At 36.7% G+C, this 25,487-nt stretch overlaps 1 protein-coding gene across 2 annotated transcripts in view; it reads left to right on the plus strand.

The window, feature by feature from the left end:
• The window catches only part of MCTP1 (multiple C2 and transmembrane domain containing 1), a 209,874-nt gene extending 185,491 nt beyond the window's left edge, over positions 1-24,383 (plus strand). For both annotated transcript variants that reach the window (XM_031507452.3, XM_085568072.1), the window contains 4 exons: positions 14,740-14,849; positions 17,605-17,714; positions 21,125-21,222; positions 22,395-24,383. In XM_031507452.3, coding sequence (XP_031363312.2) covers positions 14,740-14,849; positions 17,605-17,714; positions 21,125-21,222; positions 22,395-22,466 — 390 coding nt within the window. In that variant the 3' untranslated portion in view covers positions 22,467-24,383. The remainder of the gene's footprint in view (positions 1-14,739; positions 14,850-17,604; positions 17,715-21,124; positions 21,223-22,394) is intronic.
• Positions 24,384-25,487: the final 1,104 nt, after the last annotated feature.

Genomic DNA, 25,487 nt, shown 5'->3' on the forward strand with positions numbered 1-25,487 from the left:
CTATATTAATATTTTCCACCACAGTAGTATTTTCAGCTGCACAGGAATCAAGAGCATTAAAGTCAAAACAAGGGTAGTGAGATTTTGGGGCCAAGGCAGTGCAGTAGGTTGCCCCATGGGAGTTGTGTGCTCAGGAGTGCCAGCCTCTAAAGCGCTCAGAGTCCAAGCATGGGTTAAGGCTAATATCTCAGGAGGAGGAAGAAATTACTGCACAGTACAGAGGTACTGACTTGTGGTTAGCTGATTTCTCCCTAAAAAATAAACAAGCCCAAACACCCCTGCACTACCACCACTACCCCCACCCTCCCCACTTCTGTATTTTAATATGTAAAACAAAGGTTGTCATATGATTTTCAGTTTGAGATAGGGTTAAAGATATTTAGGTATTAAGATTTCTTCTCTTCCCTCTGAACACCAGAGTTCTTCTTACATATTTGTTTTGTACATGCTATTATACAACTATGCAGTAAAAATGAATCTATTTCAAAGTGTGGATTGGCAGAATTGACCTGAAGGAAACATAAAATAGGTTTTATGACATCAGGATTGGTGCAAGTTATTAGTGTTGGAACTGTGGGCATGCCAGCCATTCTCTTGGTCCCAGGTTTCATGACAAAAAAAAAAAAACCACAATAAAATTACACATTTATTCAACTAGGAAGGGAATGTTAGCCAAAAGTGCATTTGCAAGGTTTTTTCCTTCTAAAAGAAATCAGTGCTGTCACTGGAAAACATATTTGTGACCCTGTTTGTTTGGAAAGTTCATAGGAAGTTTATTTTTACTATATGGTTAAGGTGTTTTCATGAATGTACAATCCTTTACAGAAAGTAGTGGACAGTATTTCTCAGTACTTTTTGTCTAGGCTAAAATGTCAGAAGTTCCATGTTTCTGTCTACTGATTTCTTGGTCTACTACTGCTCCTCTGAAATGTTTTAACAACTGTGCAAGTGCCTCAGATAGTAAATAGGAAAGGTTTCAGCTCATAGAATCATATGGAATAGTTTAGGTTAGACGGGACCTTTAAGATCATCCATGAGTATATTTTCTATGCTTAATTTTCATAGTAAGTTTTGCTCTGTATTCTGACTTAAACTTGTGTTCAAGTTCCAAAAGACATTTTGGAAGTGTCATATTTTTGTGTGAAATGATGGATAGCTGTCCTACCTAGTACTTTTCCTACTAGGAAAATGATGGTATATATATTTAATTCTGCTGTTAGTTTTATTAAGTTCTTCATACTAATGCTGCTTTGTCAGCAAGGTCCACTGGTGAGTTTTCCATTGAGTGGAAAAAAGGTATTTACTTTTTATCAGCTTTATTTCTGCCTTTCAAGTTCTTAGAACATTTCTCTCTACAGTCTTATGAGAGTAATTAAGAGTCTCAATTTACTTTCTCTAAACCATTCATTATTTTGAGTATCTTGATTATATTCATTAATGTTCTGTGTAAGTTAAAATGTCCTAGTACTTTTTGTTGCTCATCATCTTAACTTTTCTCACATAACTTTCATTACTTCAAGTATCATATCTGCTTTTCTGAATCTGTTTTTGTATTTTTATTTTTCAATTTGCACTCAGTACTTTAGCTGAAATGGTTAGGCATATGCAATGGCACTAAGTAAACTACTAGTATTAGTAATTCAGTTAACTTCACTGTATTCCTCAGCAGTTTGACACCACATCTTTAAGTAATTCTGTCACTTCCAAAACTGAGCATCTCAACCTTCCTTCTTTTTGATCTAGATTTATTAATATGTTAAACATCATCTCAATTAATCTTTACAATTAATCTTTAGTGTATATTTATATATATAATATGCTCTTTTACTTCCTTCTTCTTGCAAAGTTATTTTGATATCCTTTTTTTTTTTTAGAAACAGCTTAACACTTATTTTAAACACAATGTAAATTATCATTTGCCTTCTCATTGTTGATTTGACTGCTTTAAAATTCTGAAAATCTTCAAGAACTTTTTAAGAACTAATTTGCAAATTTCAGTGTACGGTACTAGGAACTCAAAACAACCTACCCTTGCATTTAAGATGTAATCATAATTTCTTGCATGTATATTCATTATGGAAGACTAAGATGAACTTCCCATTAGGTTTGTCTTCTGCAAATCAAGTTTTGATAAAAGAAGTTACAGGAAAATATCAACAAAATTAATAATAACAAGTGGTGTTTGCCTAAAAACTCGGAAGGAACCTGGAGGGAAATAGTTGAAACACTAGGAGTGGTGTGGGTTCTTGAAGCTTATGTAGGTCCAACATAGGATTGGGCAAACTCAGGGAAGGAAAAGCCATTGAGAGTAACTTGGAACATACAGCTGTGTGAACTCCTGCCCCACCATTCTCTGAAAGCCTGAGAAATATTTTGAGAAGTTAGTATAACTGTTTGACCTTCATGTGCTAATTTCTCTTGGCTGTTCTGTTTCTGCACAAGCACAAGTCCACCCTGTGTTGTGTGTGAGCCATCCTTCCATCTGCTTGATAGCAAAGAACTGTGCTATAATACAAAAAGCTATTTTTAACTATCATACAAAGTTGTTGTTTTCAAAAAGCTGTTTCAATCCAGTGGAGTTGCTTATTATAGCCTCTCAGATAATTGTTCTGTCACAAGTCTTAGCACCTCAAGTGGCTGTATGCTTAATCCCAAACTGTCAGACTAGAATAGCACAGCTTTCTAGAAGAATGGCACCTTCTCTCTTCCATGTTTTCTCTAGGAAAAGCTTGAATATGGTACAACCTCCTAGCCAGTTGTTTCTGTGATAAAAATTTCACATCCCTTCTTTCACCCTGTTTATTTAGTATTGCTGTGTCCTAGATATGACAAAGTGCAGATCCAGGAGAAATAATGAAATCTACAGAAAGCACTCACAAAGGAGAAAAAAAATATATTTTACATAGGCAGCCTTATTCCTGCTGTTGTTGGACTGCAACTAGGTACTGAGTTTGCAACCAAGATTGAAAAGCATTTCAACTTTATTTACTAGTCAATAAATAATACAAAGACTACGGAAAGTTGAAGAAGAGAGCTGTCATTGAATTATTTCAGTGTGGCTGGTGGTTGCTGTTTTACTGAGTATCACAAAAACAAGCATTGAGCTTAAAATTTTGGAAGAAGTAAGCTTTCTAAGTATAGAGGGCTGATTTGTCCTCTCTGCTGAAAAGGCCTATGTGAATTAAATAAGCTATCCTAAACAGTCTGTACCTTCTTAGGGATGAGCGCTTACAACACACACCATCAGAGCAGCAGTAGTGGAGCTAGAGAAGCAGGAGATGGCACAGTGCTTCTGCATCTGTGGACAGCTGGTGCCATCCTACATGGAGCCCTGGCAGTTGTGAAAATGACGCAAAAGGCTCAGAAATTTAGGAAGCGAGAGAGGGCCTTTAATTCCCTTTACAATTTCCTGTTTTCTCTACTGAAAATAATTCTATGTTCAAAAGCATCCCCATGCATCATGGGTTGAGTGCCAGCTCTTTTGCAGCTTTTCAGGCTAAGTGCTGTTGGGTGCACCTTTTTGCTTATTGTAGAGTCTGTCTCATTCATTCATTTCCTTAATGTCCAATATCCACTCTGAATTGTTAAACAGCAACGATTTGCTAGCTTGCTGTCAGCTGCCCTCCTCATCTGTATATCTGTTGATCTCAGTACTTTGAAGTTTTTAAATAGGCACTATGCAAGTTAGGAGATGATGCGGAAAAAAGGTAAATTGGGGGAAAGCATATCACATGGTGTCTGGTTAAAGTGCTTTACTGATTTGTTTCTTCGGGAAAGCAGATAAATTCTGTTGAATGCTTATTTTTTACCTTATATTAGGTATATCTCAGCTGGTTTTTTTTCTTCTTTAGTTGCTAGATTTAGTATAAATACTATCATCTGTGACCCAGTATGCTTCTTGTGTCATGAGTGCTTAGTGGCCAAGTTAGTAATTCCCGAAGAATGACAACTGTTTGTATTTACTACCATTTGTTTTTTTCCATTCATTCCAACATTGCAGTAATCATATGGTTTTTGTATTTATTTTAACAGCATTTCCTTCTAAAGCAGTCCCATTCATTATGAGTTGAAGTCCTATTATTCAATTCTAGAAGGAAATTCACTTTAAGTCACTCAAGACAAGCTAGTAGATTTTTCTACACCTTTTTTTGTAAAGCAACAGATACATACACCCAGTGCACAGTCAAAGCCTTTCCCTCAGCTACAAATATTTGTTCTTCTGGGAAGACAAATAGACATTTAACAAATAAATGCCTTTGAGCTACTCTTTTTCTTTCTGATATTGTAGTCTGCAATACATCAGCTGAATGTAAGCACCTCTCACAGTTTTTAGACAGAGTGTGATTTACTGCAGACCAACATAAGTAAGTGCATTTTTACTTCTGAGAAATTAGCATGCTGAAGCATATTTAAAATGAATATAGAACAGACTATTGTAGTAGGCAGACAATAACATTGTTAAAAATTACCTTTTGTTTTGATTTTTGCATATTCACGATACCACCCCATCATCACCCCATGGCTCACGTTTAGATCTTTTCCAAAATTTCAGTAATTCCTAAGAAATTAGAAGGGGTGGGGTTTGGTTTGTGGTGTTTTTTCTTGTTTGTTTTGGGGGTTTTTTTGTTTTTTTTCTTTTCTTTGTGTGATTTTTGTGTGTCTGTTGGGGATTTTGGAGGGTTTTCATGGGGATTTTTGGTTGGGTTGGGTTGGGATTTTTTTTTTTTCATTGTTTAGGGGATTTTATGTTTTGCTTGGTTTTGGAGGTTTTTTTCTAATTTCAGGTAAGTAAGCATAGAAAGAAAATGGGCAATGGAGCTCTTTCAGGTAGTTCTCAAGATTTTCTTAAAAGATACGCTAGAATACTTGGTTCACTCATCATTCCTTGCCCACTGTACACTTGCAGGGTTATTTTCTAGATGCTGCTGTTTTCTTCCATTTTATATTGCTTTGCCCCAAATGCCAAACTATTTTTCTTCACTATGTAATTTTCCAAAAGTAGAGTTTGAATATTTATCCAGGGGAATCATGTAAAAAAGGAGTGGATTTGAATGGCTTGTTTTCTTTCTTTCTTCAATATATCAGTTTGATACATTCCTTGGAGAACTGTGCCTGCTGTTTGAAATTTGGTTTTATATATCCACTGTCTTTAGAAAAACATGTAATCTTTCCTGCTCTAGACATCATAGGATCTCTTCTGAGCTAAAGAAACAGAGCCAGTGATTATAATCATGGAATTGTTCTTTTTGATATTCAATATTCATGGTTCTTTTGACCATCCTTTTCAATCCCAAAGTGCTTTCAAGATGACTTCCTTTAAGCATTCAGCTCACAAAAACGATGCCAGCCAGATTTTGCATACTACTATTTTCTACTACATATTACTACTACTATAGGCCCATGTTTAGAATTAAGTATTTCTGATAATCTACACTTGCTTGTTTAGCTGAGCTACGGTGTAATTTTTTTTTCCCAATCCTATTCTTAATGATTGATCACTTGACAGCAATTAAGCGTTTAAGATTCTAGGGTTTGTTTTTTGACTGGTATAGGCCATCTGGGCTCTGTTGACCTCAGAATATGAAAGCAACATGTAACCATTAAGAATTTTATCTCTCTGTGCAGTTGCTCTTTACAAATAGTAAAGGAAAGGTCCCCAGGCAAATGGTTTTGTTTTTATCCCACAGCAACTTGCCATTGAGTTAAATCACTGAAATCTAAAACAGACATTAAAATGTTTGGATTAATTGTTCCAAAGGAGCACAGTTTGGGCAGCAAATACCAACAGTAAAGACATTTCTGTAGTCTTCTGCTCAGCAGTCAACTTGACCAGGCCCAGGCAGTTTCACACCATACTGTGCTAGCTGGGTAAGGAGGTTTCAGGGAATGTCTTGTGATTTTGTGAATTGAAAATGTGAGCAGTCCAAAGTGTGACCACATGAATTTTGAAATACAAAATTAATTTTTTCTCTGTTTGATCTAAAGATTTTGTTAACTATGGGGAGTCTGAGAGAGAAAAAACAGAGCTGTTTGTTTAGGTGCATGACATATTAGGAGTCATAAGATCACAGTATCTTGTCAGCACAGTATTGGAAAACTTCCAGAGAGTGTAAATCTGAATCTGGAGAGTTTGATGCAGAGTGTCCTAGTCCGGTGTGGGGGTAATCTTGAATAGTTAATCTTGTCCTTTGTGCAAAAGCACATTTAATATTTAATATTACAATAACATTGTAATATTTACAAGGAGGAAATGAAAATTACTTTCTACATACACTAAAATATCAACTTAACTTTTACTTCTCCTACATCCAAGAAAATGTATTTCAGAATTGTAACTGAAATTTTAGATTACAAACTCCAGCAGTACTGCTGCATATCAATTCCTTGCATATCATTTAGTGACACATGTATAGGCACTTATTGAAAGATAAATTTTCAGGTTAGTTTTAACTTTCAAAACAGAGTACTGTATTATTTTGATGATTATTTTTGAATATCTTACTGATAATGAGTGGACAACAAAAATGTGTGTGTATGATTTAGATAAGCAATGATTATAGATTATCTCAACAATTCAGTTTTGCTAAGCTCAGTCTTTCAGCATTCCCTTTCTGGTTTCTCTGTCTGTTTTTTTCACCCCTACCTGCATGCAGAATTTTTATATTAGCTGGTATGTCTTGTTTTCATTGCACCATTTTTCCAGGCTCTTGCATATCAAGGTTCTTTTTATTTAAAATAACTCTTTCCAATAAAACTAGCAGGCTCTTTCCTTACATTTTGAGGGTTATTAGACCCTTGATATTTAACTTTTGTGTCTATCATCCTCACATTTGTATAACAGAACATGAAGAGCTGCATTAATGAGCACCTTATTAATTGCAGTTTTCATTCAGCATAGGGTAAACACATTAGAACTGTTGGAATTTACAAATTCAACTGTAAAATCATGGCCACAGTTTGTTCTTTAGTAGAATACCAGGACTATATTCTGACTAAATTAACTATTGCAAACAGCTGATGCACAATATACCATGATTTCTGCATTAGCCTCTTTCAGATTACATTGATGTGGCTGGGTACAAAGGAGCTATTAATGTGATCACTGTCAAGCTCCAATGTTCTTCTGACTCAGGTAAAGGAAGATATTCTCTCTTCCCTTCTTTAAGTGTAGTCAAAGAGATAAAGAAAAAGATATCCAAAAGAAGAATTTCAGGTTCTTAAAATATTGATCTAAAGCACATTCATTGTGTATATTCTAATCACCCCAATGATCAACCCTACAGTGACTTAGTTCTATGAGTTTCCTTCCAAAACAAGGCCAAGAAAGGCACAGCAAAATGTGTGCCTTTTGTTGACTTTTTGCTCCTGAATCTATCACTATGAACAAACAAGCTTTCACCCTTTTCAAGTAATTTATTAGCTTAGAGTATATATGAAATGAACATCTCATAAAGGTTTAGCATTAGTCAGAAAGGTATCACGCAAGAAAAATTAAATTTTTTGTTTCTCCCCTCTAGATGGCCCTTTGGTGGAATGGCACATTGCTCTTTAAACTGGTTCTATTGCCTCCATGTTTCTGCCTTTTATCTGGACTGCTGTCCTTACAGTATTCAAATGTGCAGTGAAGGAGAGATCAGGAAGGAATATATTTTTAAAAAAGCACTGGGCAACACTGTGTAATGTGATAGGAAGAAAGAGAAAATAAAGAGCACCAGTAAAAAAATCTCAATTTAAACATAATTTACATAATTGCCATTACAGTGTTATTTTTTTACTCTGGAAAGCTTGCAATCTCTTCTTTTACTTTAGAATTATTACTGTAGTTCTTGGCATATTTTCCCCCAATTATATATTTGTCTTCTAGCTCTGCAGCAGTCCATGAAAAATTTAATTTATTTCATAGATGGTACTGCCAAAAAGTCACAGAAAGTTCAAAATTATTTTTATCAACTCTCAGTGTAATGTTTGAGGAAGAACAGACTGTTGCAATATTTGCACAGAATCACAGAATTCTTAGGGTTGGAAGGGACCTCTGGAGGTATCTAGTCCAACCCTACTGATAAGAGAAGGTTATTCATACTCACAGGTGTGGTGTGTTCATAAACAGTGATTAAGTCCCAATCTGGAAATGTGTCCTAAGCTGCAAACACAGGGAGAGGCAGGATTCCAATATACCCAGAGTGAAATTAAGCCACAAAGGCGGTCATATGTTGAAAGTCAAAATGAATTGTCATTTTGATAATTTACTCAATTGACACAGAGTAAATTTGACACATTTACTCACTATCAAAGAAAGAGCAAGAAGGAAAAGTAGGAAAAAGCAAAGAACTACAGAAAGAAAGGTAATCACCACCAAGAATCTGCGGTGTCCTATGAAGGTCCTTCTTCCTTTGTCTGTTGGTGAAGAGGGCTCTGACAAACTTGCTGTACACTCACTTATATAGAGGCTAAGAGGTGCTTTATGGCACTCCAGCTTGGGACCATGGACACAGTATTCAGGGGATATTCCCGTGACAGGTGATAGTTAGCTGGCCCTGCAGTTCACACACCTTTAACAGCAGGGCACATTCACTGCCATTGTCATGGGCCATTACAGCCCATTATCAATGGATGCTCATGGCCCCTTATCACATCAGGTCTTCAACTGCAGATCTTATCAAAGGCTAGGCAGTGGTGAAAAAAGTGTCTGTTTAACAGTTCTTTACTGAGTCTTCAATATTTTCTTCCACATGTTTAAATAATTTATGTTGTGCCTACTATTTGCTGTTTTAAATATGGAATCTTACTAATCAACAACAGTTTATTGCTGCTATTTTTAATAATCATGACCACAAATATAATTTCTTTCTGTAAAAATCTACTCTTCATTATTACGTGGTTTTCTCTATATTTTATGATCCTCAGTCTGATTTCCAGTTAGGCATTAGCAATTATTTTCAGACCTCATCACCATGCACACATGAAGACATGTGCTAGCACATAGATTTTAAAGATGACATAATGAGCATTTTTAGACATCTGATATTATCTGAAAAATGTGATCACTTAAGGTGTGATGTCCAGTAATATGGGTGAAATTGAAGCCCCAAGTTTAAAAGCTCAGTTTTGGTTATCTACATAACCCATGGATTTGATGTCTGAGGTGAAATGGTACCAGTGCTTTAAGGAAACCTGCTCCTGCTGGTTCTTTTCAGAGTGGAAGGATACCAATCAGGTTTTCTATTTTGCTGATGTTGAAGAGAGAGAAACGCAGATACCTGTCTGCTGGACATGCTATCTGTCACTATTTGAAATAAGTAAAACTCTCAAGAGTTAGAATCTGGTTTACTGAAAGGGTGGGAACTTCTGAATCATTAAGGTCCCACTGAGAAGTTTTAATATTACCAAGAGTCTTCCCATACTTTTTCAGTTTAAGAATTGGGAAGAATAATGTGGTTGTGCTGTTCCATGAGTGCCTGCAAGGGGGAAAAACAGTTAAAGTAATCTGACTCTCTCAGCTCATGATAGGATGTAATGAGGAGGCCAGTTTCAAGTCATGTTATGCACCTCTCCAGATCTTGTAGAACATTCAGCTTTACCTCAAGACCTGCTTCCACAGTCAACTTTAAGATAACCATATCATTGGTGTTGTCTGTCCTCCTTCTGTTTACCTGAGAATTTAATTGTAGTAATGGGGAACAAAGACACACAGACCTTTTGCTTGATCTGAAGACCTTTTATTGCAGTGAACCAAGCCTTTCTATGCTCTAAACTTAGCCCAAAGCAATGTGCATTGGCTGCCTGCCACTGCAGTGTCGCTTTCACACATCCCTTTACCCAAGCAGCTCTCTGATCGCATGGTGTCCATGCATCTCCCCAAACAATCACTGCCTCATGCACACGGCAACCACATGCCAGCCATGCAGCCCGTTCTCTGGGTACAGGACTTGGTTTTCACCTCGCTGTTAGGCAAACCTTTCCCAGAGTGCTTTATGTTGCTCACCAGAAGTTAACAGGATTTCTGTCTCCCGCATTTGATAAAATAAAAACTTAACTGAGTGTCCATCTCCAAATCTGAGGCATTTCGATGAAGATTCAGGAGACTTTAAGGAGATCAAAGGCCTCTAGAGCTGAAACAATATTGGCTTAATATCTTCGACTTTGTGGGCTTCACAGACAGCAGTGGTTAGGGTTTGGAAGGTAATTACTGTGGTGGGGTTTTGAGCAGTGGCCAGACTAAAAACCAATATTTCACAGTCTGTTCTATATGTTTTTCTGGGCAGTACTAATGATTCCTGCCAATAAAGGACTAATGCATTTACTACCAACTACTTCTGGGTCTATTTCGTCAATCCACAAATGGAAGTCTGCCACAGTGTAAGAGCCCTGTGTATAGCTGCATCTCCTGCTGAGGGATGATGTGTGTGCCTATTTATGGACTCTACTTTGGACACCAGTTATTAGTTTAAATAATCTGAAGAGTTTTCTCATAGAAGCTTCTGTTTAACCAATAGAGATTTTCTGGCTCGTTACTAAAATTCAAGGATGATTAGAGGGGTTCTTAACTAGTAGTAGCAGGGTGACAGGTGATAGCCACAGGTGACAGAGACTAGAAGGGTTGATGTTCAAGGTGTTTTTGGATGCCTGTGTGCAAAGGAAGGGGTCAGGCCACACTCCCCATCCTTAGAGCCATTATCCTGCCCTTCAGCATTTGCTTCTATTCTCAAAACTCTCCTCTTATGATCTGTGCCTTTCTCTCCAAATTAGAAGCTACTAGTAGGACAGTTATCCACCATAAAATGTTCGGAGTTTTACACCCTGTACTTAATTTTTTTTTTCTTTTTTTTTCTTTTTCTTTTTCTTTTTTTTGGCTTAAAGTCATTACCTTTACCAGAGTATACTTTTGAGTCTAGCTTATTTATTTCTCCCACTTTCCTGGTCATTTGAAACGTTTGGTTTTTAAATGCACTTTCACTTGGACAGGAGAGAGGTTTGGGGTTACAGATATAATCCTTTCCTAAATCACTCTATTTTGTCATGCAGCTGGAAGCACAGCCTATTGAATAAAAATACTCACATAACATGGATTTTATTTAGGGATTTGTGTAAATTAGCTCAACATAGTTTAGAGCTAGTAATTTGCTTCGTTTTGCTTTGGTTTCACCAAAAGGAAAATATAGTTCTGGCTGAAAAAAAGTGTGTAAATGTTAAGTATTACTATTCACCAAACAGCATATCAATCTTTAATTTACAATTTCCTGTGAAACAGGAGTAAGACATCTTCTCAGTCTTTACTTTAAGTTCATACTCTTTTTTTAAATTCAGATCATCAATTTGACTCCGCTTTCACAGTTTGTGCTCACAACCATGCCTTAGCAAATCTTGTGTTTTTCAGATACCTTAAGCCTACTGCAAAAAAATAAATCACACAAATGAAATAGTAATAGAGCTTTGTATTAAGCTTTGTTAGCTAAATTTTGTTAGCTAAATTTTATCTACTATTTTTAAATTACAATTTTGTCCAGAAAATTGGCAGCTGTAGTCATGCAAATGTTGAAATTGATTCCAGTCAATTCCAGTCACGGCTCATCGTCAAAGCCCCAGAACTCTCTTGCTGAGCCCCTTAAACAGGCTTATGGGTTGGGTTTTTCTTTTACCCAGAGTTAGATGCAAAGGAGAAATACTGACAAGATATTTCTCAAGAATCAAAACAAAAAAAGTTTATTGGCAACTTCCGAAAATTTTGGCAAACATTTAAAGCAGCATTGAATCAATGTAAAGCATTTCACAAAGCAATAACTTAACAAGCTCCAAGTCCATTCAACTTGACAAACTCCAACCCATCTGATTTTAAGTTACTTAGACTTCAAGAAGAAGGAACTGGAATAAAAAGAACAAAGAGAAAGACAGAATAGACACAGAAAAGAACAAATATGACTACCACTGGTGGTTCCAGTGGTCAAGATGTGCTTGTCTCATGCTCTGGCACAAATACCCTTTGGCTTTCTTGGGCCTTTCCCCCAGCTGGGACATCTGGTAGCCACTCTGATGCTGGGTTAGGGGCTCCAGGGGCAGGTTTGGGACATTTGGGCATCCATTGTTCCACTTCAGAGCTGGGGTGCAGGCTCTAGGGGGTGGGGTGGATGGAGCACCACCTCACCAGGGCAAGGCTTGTCTTACCCCTTATCTCATTCATGCACCTGAAATGTTTCAAGCCAGCAATCTCCTCTAGTCTCTCACACCATCTTCCTCTGGAAAGGAAAAGCCAGTAATGTTTTAAAAACTAATTATTAAGAACTCTAGGTAGCTTATGTGTTGTATTTGATAACATGGCATCTTGCTGGAAGAAAATAAGTGCAGTTCTCCCCTAGTCCAGCTTATTTTTTACACAAATATTTGGAGCAGGAAATAAAAAACACTTAATAGTTGTGGGATGTGTGGAAATAGTTGGAATAGTTTAAACAAAGATGAACCATTATTCTTCTGGCTACCTCCTCTTTCCTGTGCTGTTTTGCCTAATCCTGCTTCAGAGTAGGTCAACAAATTTCCTTTAAGCTTAAAAGGTGCAGTGGTTTGGAAATAGTGATCCTTTCTCTGTCTTATTCTGTCTTTATGGTATTTGTGGGAAGTGATATAAAACTAATTCCGGCTAGGACTGGATGAATTTTTGCAGTAGCCAGGAGCGGGGAGGCTGGAACCCAGAGGTTTTCTACCATCTCATATAGTTGTTGGGGGCAGGGGAAAGGGATTCTCTTCCAGGAAGAGAGGTTCCTTTTGTTTGAATAAGTGTGGCACTGCTCCTGGAGCCAGCTGGAGGGAGTTTTTGATACTGGCACTGTTGTTGTTCATTTCCTTATCTCATTGCTGTTCCCAGTAAATTGTTTTTATCTTGACCACGGTCTTGTGGCTCCAGTCCTCCTACCCAGCCCACCACCAGGGTGGGGAAGGAGAGGGAGTGAGCATACTGGAAAGTCTCAGTGGAAGCACTAAATTGGAGAGTGCCATTCCTAAATCATGACATGAATAAAGGTACAAATTTATTGTGTAAGATACTTATAAATTAAAACAGCCTTATAAATTAAAACAGAATGTAACCCCACTTAAGTTCTGGATATGCCACAGGTTTTGTTAGACTGCAATAATTCTTTTTTCACACAAGTTATAAATCAAAATTAATTTCCATGGAGGGCAGAATCTCTTAAAACTGCAAGAGCAAGTGGTATACATATTTGGAAAGCAGAAAAATACCTGTATGGTTTCTTGTTCATTTCTGCTGTACAAGAAAACATTATACTGGAAGTATGTGTTTTACATGAAGGAATAGAGCAGATGCCTATTTCCTGATGACAAATGAAGTATGTTGGATATATGATGCACATCTTCAGAAACTATATACCTGAGGATAATAATGGTGTGATTGCAAAGGCTCCAAGAATGCAGTAAATATTAAGGAAATAACATATAAATGACTCTGTGTTGCTGTGCAGCACTGGATGTAGTTGATACCAGTGGTTCTGATCCATTATGGTCATTTTCAGAAGACAAAAATATTTATTTGTGATAAAATAATAATAATCTTATGTGAAATACAAGGTCTTTCACATTGCCTGAGAAACTGATGAAAGGTTTTGCTTTGTCTGAAATGTTTGGTTTATAAATTACACTTAATCACTGAAAGTTATTTTCTCATCTCTGTCTGCTTCTCTTGTGTTTGCTTTTTAGGTAATATGTTTTCTCTAACTAAATTCTTTCAAACATCTTCACAGGTAATCTTGACAGCACCATTGTCAGTGAACCAGTGATGTTGAAATTATTAAATGATAAATTATGTTTTCTTCTAATCTAATTCATTATGATAGCAAAAATGTCAACAAAATGAGTGAACAAATACACTGTCTGATAGTTACACATCAGGGGAAGAAAAGGAAGATTAAATGCAACATATATTTCTTAGATGCTGAACTTTGGAGTCAATGACAGAGACTGCTGTATCATGTGGCTTGTGATTACAAAAAGTTGAACTTCGTTAATGAAATATTTTCCTAAGACTACAAAATCTTCTTTCCATTTCTTGTTTCCAGAAAACAATTATCACATTCAAACTTGGTGGGGTAATATGGCAACAACCCATTGGAAATGTTGAAAATAACCTTTTGTCTTATCTGTGGTCTGGAAGAAAATGAAGAGAAACTATTTTTTTTCCATTGTGATACTTCATTTTAATCCCATCTAACACAGTATTGTTACTGGATTTGATGCTGCAAACATGTTTAGATTTAGAGATAGATATTTGGGGGGAAAAGAACAGCTCTATATAGAGACAGTTTTTCTGGTTTCTTGCTCAGTGTCTTCCACCATAAATGTTTATTTTCCTCTGCTTACATCAGCTCAATAATCAGCATTCCAACAAACTGCCTTTATTCCACCTTATGACTCTTGTCACTTGAAAGAGCACACAACATACAAGGTTGGCACCTTCAGCATGTTTCAGACCTAGAGACCTGGCTTATTCAAATATGTGTTTAGAAACTACTGCAGTGACAGACAAAATTTTGTGGAGCTCAGCATATATACTAAACCATACATATTGAAATAAGCACTGTTTACAGGATAATAAATAGTTTTCTTATTGCCAGGTTTACCAATTCCTTTTACATGAATCTGTAACACAGGGCTTTTTGAAACTTAACTGATAGCTACGCAATCCTTTTCCTACAGTGAGAAAGTCTTTTACTCAACTACTCCTGTTCTTTTATTTAGGACAGTGAGAAGAAAGGATTTATGAATAGACTTTATGCCATCCAGGAGGTGTGTGTCACTGTCCAGAATATCCTAGATGAAATTGCTTCCTTTGGTGAAAGGATCAAGAAGTAAGTGCTGACACAGGTGCTGGATAGCTCTCGTATATTAAAGATAAAGATATATTAAATATATTTATATATATATAATATATTATATTAAATATATATAAATATTATAAAATATTATATTAATTATGAATTTTATTAAATATAAATATATTAATACTCTTTAATATATTTTTTAAGCAGAGATATAATACACTAGACTTTTACTTACTTATTCCAGGGAGTCCATCATTCAAACTCATATTTACTGTGCTTTATAGATGCCCTCAGTCAGTTGAAATTCTGTTACGTTAATTCTGGAGTTTAGAACTATATTAATTGGGACAAAAATCAAAAGTAAGGTTTTAAAGTTAAACAGAAAAAGCATATTGTTGTGAAGTTGTGTTTAAAAGCAATAATAAAAAATGAAATTTTGATAAAGGAAATAAGCATAACTGAATAGGGGTTTGATATTTTAAGGATGTACATATGTTCACCTACTGGAAGTTTTATTTATTGGTCAGAAAAAGCTTTCCTTTAGAGTATTTATATAATTTATAAAAATTGCCAACAAATCTGGACATTAAGAAAGAGAGGTTCTGAGATTTACTGCAGGAAATGTATTGCTGTATTTCTGTCATGGTCAGTGGACAGCAGCACAAGGTTTATTTCTTGAGGTCAGACATATTCCAGAAAGACACTTTGCAGCTGTCAGCTGCAAAAAAGAGGATTGACCTTGAAAGCCAAGAGCATCTCACCACTACCCAATTCACTTTTGGAAGTAAATTTTAGGAAATCTATGCTTTGGGTGGAGGTCAGTCTGCAGGAATCCTGAGGATCATCTCTAATGCTGTCCTATTCAGTCTTGATGACAAGGACATTGCCATTTATGCATTTAAGAGCAAAGTCCCTAATAGGAAAACCTGGGAAAGTGTTCCCACAGGGACACTTCCAGGCAGGCTGTGTTCACAGCAGGAGAGACAAGTGCAAGCATATTGTATCACACAAGTTCTCCAGTTAGAAAAATGAACTAGTCTCTGAAAAACATCCTTTATCAAAAGGCTATTCGTGGAAGTTGTCTTGATGATTAAGTAGTTCTAATTGTGCATTTTGGAGGTGGGGTTTGTTCTATTATATACCAGATGAGAGCTACAGAATTTTGTAAACCAAGTGAGACTATAAATCTTTGTAATTTGCTCCTAAAACTATAATGGGAAACCTGTACTGAATGCTGTGTTAACACAGCCCATAAGGAGCTTTGCTAAGTGAGGAGCCAGTGCTCCCACACATCATGGTGTGTCTGTGATCATTGCACAAAGCCGACTCACAGGAACATGAGCAGACCCTCAGCCTTCTGTTCATCCCAAATGCCTACAGAAAAGGGGAAAAGAGCAGGTGTCCCCTGAGGATAAAGGGAGACGCCCTACACTAAGTGACACTAACATAATGTTAGTGAAGACATGTCGAAATTGCCAGGGAAAAAAGAAGACAAATGAACACAGGAAGCCAGAGCTCATTATGAAAAATATGGCTTGCAATTCAGATAATTGCAATTATTCATCTAGAGAAGCCAAAATTATGTAATCACATTGATTGATAATGTAGATAGTAGTAATACTTTAAAGTGCATCATGAGATTATTTAGATTTAAAGCCACATTATCCTTCTGGATAAATGTAATGCAACATTTTTAAGATGGCAGTGTTTTCATTGAACAAATACACTGAGCCAAGCTCCCCTTAACCAACATTCCTATGGGACATACGTATAAAATTATCATCTGGTCTTTCTCTTTTCACTGAACACAGGACTTGGAGAGCTACAGGATCCTTTTGAGATCCATTAACTCTCCCTTCCTCACATTTTTGAAGAATGTGGTGACCAACAGAGTTTTATCAGATAATAGAGTCTGGGACCCTTAGTGAGGATGTTTTTAGCCATGAGGTTTTTTGGAAAGGTAATGTACTGGAACTCTGATGGGATTCCAGGAATTCTCTTCTTTTATTAATAGATAAATAACCTTTACTTATTTCATGTTTTATAAAACAATATTTTTAATATATATATTTAGAGGGTTTTTATTTCTTCCCTCAACCACTGCTGTTGCATTATCCCTGTCTTCATGACTAACTGTTCTATCTCCTCTTTTTATTCCCCTAGCTCTTTCCTTCTTATGCACACGGATGAGTTTCCACCTTTGCATAGCCATGCACTTGCCTATTCCTTTTTGCCCAAAGCTGGAAGGCACCTGGCTGAGGAGTGCACCTGTACCTCAGACAGAGGGGAATGTCCTGTTCAGCCTTTAACTCCTTGTGCTGTCCTTACAGTAGAATAGGGAGGAGATAAAACAGCTAAGCCTTAGCAGTAGTCTTCCAACTATTGTATCCTACTCTATCATGGTGTTGAGAAGGGAAAGTAGATTGCCTGTGCAAGTACATTTGGAGAGTAAGGAGGTCTGTGGATTTTACCTGGTGCTGAAACTGGGGTTAGGCACTGAGATCTCTGAAAAGCAGAGCAGTGATTCACCTGGCAGATGCACACTGCTGGGCTGGAAGAGTGAAATGCAGCATGCAAATGGGCAAAGCTAGGGCCTCCTTTCATTTCCACTGACAGCAGATCCGAGCCCAGGCTCTCCCTGACAAATGACAAATGCATCTATATTTTCATTAGTAGACTCAGTTTGTTCTCCCTGATGGAAACTGACACTCCCACTGTCCTTTGCTCTTTTATTGGCTTTTTTGGCTGACCTCAGTTCTGACTTTTGTTAATTTTTCTTTAGTACATTCAACTGGACTGTCCCATTCCTGAGCTGGCTGGCAATTGTTGCCCTCTCTGTGTTTACCATCATCCTGTATTTCATTCCACTGAGATACATTGTCCTTGTCTGGGGTAAGTAAAACACTTTTAAACTGTCTGTACTGCTTTTAAAACCTGGCTTTTAATGGATGACTTACAGTGACAGTACTTTTTGGTATTTATGGTCATGAAGCTGCCCTATAATGGAATTAGGCATGTTAGTTAACAGCAACAGTGTAAATATTTAGGCCCACCTGCAAAATTCATTTTTCTTGGCTGGCACTTTAGACTTAATCATACTATAAACATGTAGCCATGAGAGTTCTTCATATATCAAAGTGTAACTTTGTCTAGATATTACTCTGATTTATTTTCACCACTTATACACAAACAGAGGCATTTCAATCTATATAGTGTATTTAGGACAATACACCATTTTTACTGCAGTACTTTATCTTGTGAAAGTGTACGCAAACATAGCAGCAAGAAACCTGTTTAAGGGGTCACCTTTAGTTAGACAGAAAGGAATAGGTGGTATTGGCTGGTTGATAATGAACAGAAAATCTGGGTAGGTAGGGGGATGGAATTATGATCCAAGTTTTCACTACTTGTGCTCATATATATTCTTTATACTGATTTTAAAAAGTTACTGTTACCATATCTGTTTTAAATAATGCTCCAGGTTTTCATTTGTATATCTTTTCATACATCTTAAACCACCAGCAGCTGTACCCTTAGCCAGTAACACAGACTTATGAAGAGCACAGTCTCAGTTACATCAGAGACTAGAATTTCTTTCTAAGGGCTTTCTTTCTAAGGAAAGGACAGCAGTCACACTTTTGTGGAAAAGTTTTGAATTCAGGACACAGCATAAAATCATTTAACTGACTCCAAAGAATTTCTTTGGTGTTTATCAATCAGCATTAGTAATTTTCTTAGAATGTTTCCTCAAATGATCATTGCCAAAGCAATAAAGATTGAACGAAAGTATTTTTACAGAACAAACAAAAGCAAGCATATGGGCTTCCTTTCTTTTTCTGTCTTTTATTTATTCCTCCATACCATGAATCATATAAGTGTAATCCAAACTCTTAGTTTGTTCCCAAAATTTCATTTCTTCTAGCATGCATACAGGAAGTTCTAAGTGTTTGTCTGCTTACTTTTTCTGACATTTTTCAGACAGGTCTGACATCTTGCTTTTGTACATCAGGTTTGATACAATAACCTGAAATTATAATACCTCTCCAAGATCCACATAACTGTAGAGCCAGAACTGTTCTTTGAAAAAAGAAAATCTCATTACTCATACCCCTGGAAGTGTCACACTCCCACAGAAATATCTCTGTTTCAGTTAAGACGGAGTCTCAACTCCCAAGCCTACCAAAACATGGATGGATAGTGTAAGCATAAATTATTATAAATGCACCTTGACTCTCTTCATCTCTTCCCTCCCTGCCTTCAAGTTAAATAGGCTGTGTAGACATAACTTCAAGCTCCTTGGTTCACTAGAGGTTTTGACTCCACCTTTTCCTCCTGCATTTCAGTTCAGGTGACTTCTTAATCAGCAAGTTTATGTGGATCCCTTCTTTAGGAATCCTTTTCTCTTGCATCTTGGCAGAAGACCAGACAGGTACTGCAGATCCCACAGTCCAGACCTCCTCAGGGTGAAATGAATTCTCATAGAGCCATGTAATGCTGAGCATAGCTTTAAGCAGTTGTCCCTTCAAAAACTGCAGTATTCCAAACAGTTACCTGTTTTCTCCATCACTGCATGCTTCTAGTCTCTCCTGCGTGTATTTCTTCATCTTATTCATACATCCTGCCCATGGAAAGCCATTGATTTATCTTTTTTGACTTATTTCCCATAGGAATGTTTGAGCTGGTCTGTAGCAGCATCTGTCCGTTTGGTTCTTTAGAAGGCAGAGTTTTTAAATTAAAATTTCTTTGTTTCATGTTTTGTATATCTGTCTTTCTTCTGTGCATCCATAGGGTCTGCCCTAGCAAGAAATTCTCTATCCTTTCCTAGCTGTGTCTCTCCCAGTGGAGACTACCTTGAAGATGTGGTGTGTTATGTGGGGTGGAGCAGGAAGCACTTCTCCATCCTATTCCCTCTTCATGAAGTGCTGAGTCGGTAACAGCTACAGCTGTTTATGTGGAAAAATCTGTAATTACTTTAATCTGAAATTTTTCAAACTGTTGGAAAAGACTAATCCCCTTCTTGTATTCTGCTTCTCCTGTAGTGTTTCCTCTCATCTGTGCAGTGCTTTTCCTTTCTTGAAGTTTCACACACTGACTGATATTTTTCTTTATCAGATGTGATAAAGTGAGATCATACCACCAGAATTCACCCATGAGTGATCCTGTGGCTGTGTGCAATGAACAGTGGCATTCACCTTAAATTTTGCAGTCACTTGCTGATGCAAAACATCTTCTTAAACAAAGGTGTTTCAAGGTCAGGTATTCCTTCTGAACACTAACTATCCAACACCATATAAAGGGAGGGCAGCATCTCCTATCTGTGCTGCAGAACTGAGGATTCATGCAGTTGGAGGCTGTGGGTGCTGTTGACACCGAATCTTTCATGCCCTATCCAAAGGCTTTATATCCTTGCTAAAGCTTTTTGAAAAGTCTGAGCACCAAAGACTTTATGGAAGGTACACTATGTTATTTATATCTGATAGAGCCTGGATAAATTACACAGAAAGGCATATTTTTAATAGTGTCCTGTCCTTCTCCTGCTCACATGAGAATCAATGCAGTTTGCACTGTTCCTGTCCATGTTTTAGACATGTGTTTCCAGAGCCCACAGACCAGGTTCTCAAAGTGTATGAATCTGACTCGGTATGTAATGATAAGAAAACTATGTCTAATTGAAAAGCCTGCTTCCTGATTATTTTGTGCATAATTTTTCTTGGTGCTTCTGAGCACTAATTGTCAATAGGCATTATAAGACCATGTTGTCTAAGGGAGACGTATCCTCTCTTCTCTGCACTGCCATCAGCTGGTCTCTATCTGTCATTCCCACACAGAGGTTTGTGCAAACTCCTCTAAAGCTTTCATTTGGTGCAGACTTCATGCTTCCCATATATTTCATTGTCATTAGCATGAAAAATACTTTCCTTGAATCTTATGAATCTTATATGAATCTTGCGTCCTCCAGTTAAGCCCATTTCTGTTCATCCTCTCTGTTACAGAAATGAAATCCTTTTTATGCCTCTGCTTTTCCCAACTTCCTCATAATAATCACAGTTTCTGTTACTTTCAAAAAAAAATATATTGAAGGAATTTGAAAATGTCCCTAGAACTTTTGTATTTTTGAAACAAGGAACCACAGAAGCAGAATCCAATCTTTGGAGCCTGAGTTTACAATTCATGCATTCATTCGGTGCTACTGTCAGGATTCAGAATGGATCCTAAAATCTGTTCTGCAACTTTGCCAAAAGTATGTACCTTTTGATATCTTATATCTTATGGTAGTAACATATGAACTTTCACTTTTGCAGGCATCAATAAATTTACAAAGAAGATTCGAAATCCATATGCAATTGATAACAACGAGCTACTTGACTTCCTGTCCAGAGTCCCTTCCGATGTGCAAGTGGTGTGTATATTTATTTTATTTTATTTTATTTTATTTTATTTTATTCATTTCATTTCATTTCATTTCATTTCATTTCATTTCATTTCATTTCATTTCATTTCATTTATTTTATTTTTTAAAGAATTTTTAAAGCAGTTATTTTGCTTTACTATTATATTCCTTGGCAGAAAGAAATTGCAAACTCAAGCTGAGGATAGTCCATTAACAAAAAGGAGGCTGCTAGATTTTTTTCCAGTGAGAAAGAAGTTCCTGCATTGGTTGTGCCTTTTAGGATCTTTAGAAACAATCAGTTGAAGGACAAGTATTTGTGAGATGGTAGCTAGACCTTGTATTAAACACCTTCCAGCGCAATGCAAATCTGACTGGGATAAGGCACTGTATGGGAAACACTGGAGCGGGGACTCCCAGGACAGGCAGAGAAGGAACAGGAAGGTCAAATAATGGAAGAGGCAGACAGTATTGCTCAGCACTCTGAGAACACTTTGACCATTCCTTTCCAAAGAGTGAAAGCTTTTGCTGTGGCAACAGTTCAACTGAGCTCATAAATGCCTTAAAAAAAAAAGCTGGTGTGAATTACAAGTTTTATGAAGCAGTACGCAATCCCCCAAGAACATGCAAGATTTAAGATAGCATCAAACACATAAATCACATCCGGTGTCACAAAGAGTATAGGTTTCCCATATTTCTAGTTTCAGTTCAGAGCTGGTACTCAGTAGAGGATATGGGTGCAAACACTCTCTCTGTATCTAATACCCTCTGTGATAGGCATTTAGAAATAACCAACCTTTTAAGAAACATTTTGCATGGTATCAAACATGATAATGTTTATTGTCTAGAGCTAGAGCTCATGGAGAAAGTGAAAGAAACCCTAGTCTTTTCTAAGTTTACATCAGCATGCAGTGTTATTTCCTGGTAGGATTTTCCAGGTGCTGGTTTTCCTTCTTATTCTAGGTCTGTCATTCTGTTGTTGGTGAATCACATCTACAAATCCTGTGTCATTTTTAGGGGGAAAGTCTTCTTTTTTTAGCCTTTTATCCCCTGACATTTTTAAGGGGAAAGTCTTTTTTTAACCTTTTATCCCCTGACAGAAAAAAAAAAAATCTATATTTCTTTTTTTTCTAAAACGTGCCACCTGAAAACTTTCTTTCTTTCTGAACTTTGTGTTTAAATAGATGCAATACCATGAACTGAAACAAGATCCTACTCAGAGCCCAAGCAAAAGAAAGAAAAACAATCCTGCCTAGCCAACTTCATGTGTGGAGGAGACCAGCATCTGCCAGGGGAAGATAAAAGAACAAGCCTAAGAAGCATTTCCTTTCTCTAAGATTTTTATTTATCTTGCCTTTTTAGTGGAGAGATTTTGTAACAGTATTAAAAGGTGGAAAATGATTTAGCATGGAAAATCTATTTCTCATTGTAAAGACATTTGTTTCTAGTAGGGTTTTCACCATTTTAAAGCCTTGTTAGAAACAATGTAATGCATTAAATGAATCAACCTAAAATGGGGACTATGTATTGCTACTTGGTGGTCAAAGAGTCATGAGATAGTCAAATCATGGAAACTAAACCTACAAAATATTTAAATCTGACTTGGAAATTTCTCAGATTTTATTTGTGAGCATTAATATTTTTATCCAGTAAGTCATCATTACAGTTTTCTATGTTTTATATATTGCAAGAGAAATATAATGTAGTGGAGCTTACTGCACTCAAGTTTTAGCAGATTTTTTAAATTTCAGACCCTGATGTTAACTCCTGGTGGAACATTTTTCTCTGTGGTAGGGCTGCTTATAAGACAGTGAGAAACACCAAGTGCAAATTTCTTTCTGGAGCTCCCCAAAGCAGTTCCTGCTGTCTTTATCATTCCATTGTAAGACCTAAGAATCTCTGTTTCAAAATACTGCCAGGTTTGTAACTGACTGCCTATCATATTTTTCTACATGTACCAGTAGTCTTCATTTGTACTACATAGCTTAGCTCTAATGAGTACAACTAGCTCCATACTGCTTTGGGTGTCATGCTATGAACACCTTTTGTGCACATAACTATTTTAATATGGATATGTTACAGAAAACATTTTTCATTCAAATCAAAAGATTGTATTAATATGCTTTATGGTATAACATTACCTGTTACCAATGTGAAATACCATGTAGAGGAAAAAAATGCAGTTGTGGTAAAACTGATATACCGGGGTTTTTCCTTAGTTAATAATGTCAGTTCTTCTGATATGATCTTTCCCTACTGCATGGAAACTACATTATCTTATAAATTACATGGAACATAGATGAGAAACATTTACATTTCAAATGTCTTAGTGGCCACTGCTTAATGAGTACTTGGGGATATATTCTGGTAGCTGCATGCAGACTTCCACACTCAGCTCCCCACATAGTGAGCAGAGACTCATACCTGAGGGACTACCTGTGCACAGCTCCTCATTATTAGTTCCCAGTGACATTAAAGGGGATTTTTTGCCCAGGGGAGAGCGACAAGACTGCATCCTCAAGGGGGGCTGTGGTCCTCTCCGGATTACCTCTCACTGGTTGCAATTGCAGATAAAGTTATATTGCACTACTCTAAAAATACTTTTTGGAAAGTCTATTTAGGAATACTTTGCAAGCACATGTGAATATGTATTTGTTCAAAGAAATATGTGTTAGTTGCATTGCTCATGAAGGATTATCCTATATTTCTTTGTTTTGCAGATAAGATGATTGCCAAGTCCTTATGTGACAGTTACTTTGATCCTTCTGTTTGTATATTTAAAAGAATGCCAATCAAATTAATAGTCTGAAGAAAGCCTTGGACTTAAACAAGCTCTTGTTACATCATGATTTTGAAAGAGTTTAATTTTGCAGCTTGTGTAACCTTTTGGCTATATCCTACCTAAAGAGCAACATACTATTGGTCAGCCTATGTTGTTTTAAAGAAACCAAATTTGTAACTCAACAATATGTGAATGTTTGTTGCCTGTTGTCAGTTTTGCACATTTCTTTAATACACTGCAAACCTTGTACCTTCTTAACGTTGCCCACCAGCCTGCGTGTCATTTCTTCTTGTCTTTTTTTGTACACAATTTCAAATGTCTACTTTGGTGGTAATATCTGAATTCATTCTGCATGTTTCCAGAATTAAACACACTTCTAAGTATCACTATATTAGATATTCTGAAGCCTCTGTCTTTGAAATCCTATGTTGTCGTTTCCCCATGAATGCTGTGATGGGCAAGTGAATTAAAAGATGGTATTTCTTTGTGCAGGATTTTAGTATTTTAAATTCCATAACATAAAGGGATGCGGGGGGCAGAGGTAGAGAGAAAACAAACATCTGTTTGTTGAAAAATGGTGAACTCCTTTTAAATGCCTCACTCTAAACTGATCTCACTGAAAATATAACACACAGATGCAAGGATAAGAATACTTATTGATTACATATGATTCTCCTGCCACAACAAAACAATTTAAAATCACAAAATAGTTTGTGAGTGAACCCATTTTCACTATGTGCAGTTTGTCTATGCTGCTTTGTATAGGCAGCCTCTGTAAAGAGCCAATCCTGTTTTATGCCATAAATATTCCAACATATATTCCTTTTCCAGATTGATTCTGAAGTCCATTTCTAACATGTTTGATTTGGCAGGCTTTATTCCATACGCAACTTGTCTGTTTATAAACAATCAAAAAAGAATAAGGCATCTCAAAATCATGAAATTGTCTCTGTTCTCAGTAAAAAACTTTATGTGAGTCCATAGAAAATTATTAGTTTAGTTGCAGTCCATATTTAGATTGGATGTCAGCACATTCAGAATTCACTAAGATTGATTAATCTGAGAGGCTGTTGTTACATTCCTGCTGATAACTCACAGTACAGATCTTGCTTACCCTGTTTTTACAGTTGCTCCTCTTTGGAGGAACACCCAAGTATTTTTCATAATAGCAATGAGCTAAGAGCTGCTGTGTTATAACTTACTTAGTATGTTAAATCCAAGTGCAATAACCCCCAAGTTTTTTTTTTTTTCTATTGCATTTAAACCAACAGTGGAATAACGAGAAAGTAATTAAGCAGTCTGCATACAGTCTATCAGCTAATTTGGTCCCTTAGAGCATAGGCTTCACTAGCAAGAAGAAGACCTGCCAGCAAGTGCCCTGCATGATGCCAAGGTATTTAATGTGAAGATAATTCAGGAGCATGAAGCAAAGGAGGTAAAGGAAAACATTTCTTTCATCATTGTTAGATTACACATGCTACAGAACATAATTAAA

Source organism: Lonchura striata, chromosome Z, assembly GCF_050655825.1.
Source record: "Lonchura striata isolate lonStrDom1 chromosome Z, ASM5065582v1, whole genome shotgun sequence".
NCBI classification, from domain to species: Eukaryota; Metazoa; Chordata; class Aves; order Passeriformes; family Estrildidae; genus Lonchura; species Lonchura striata.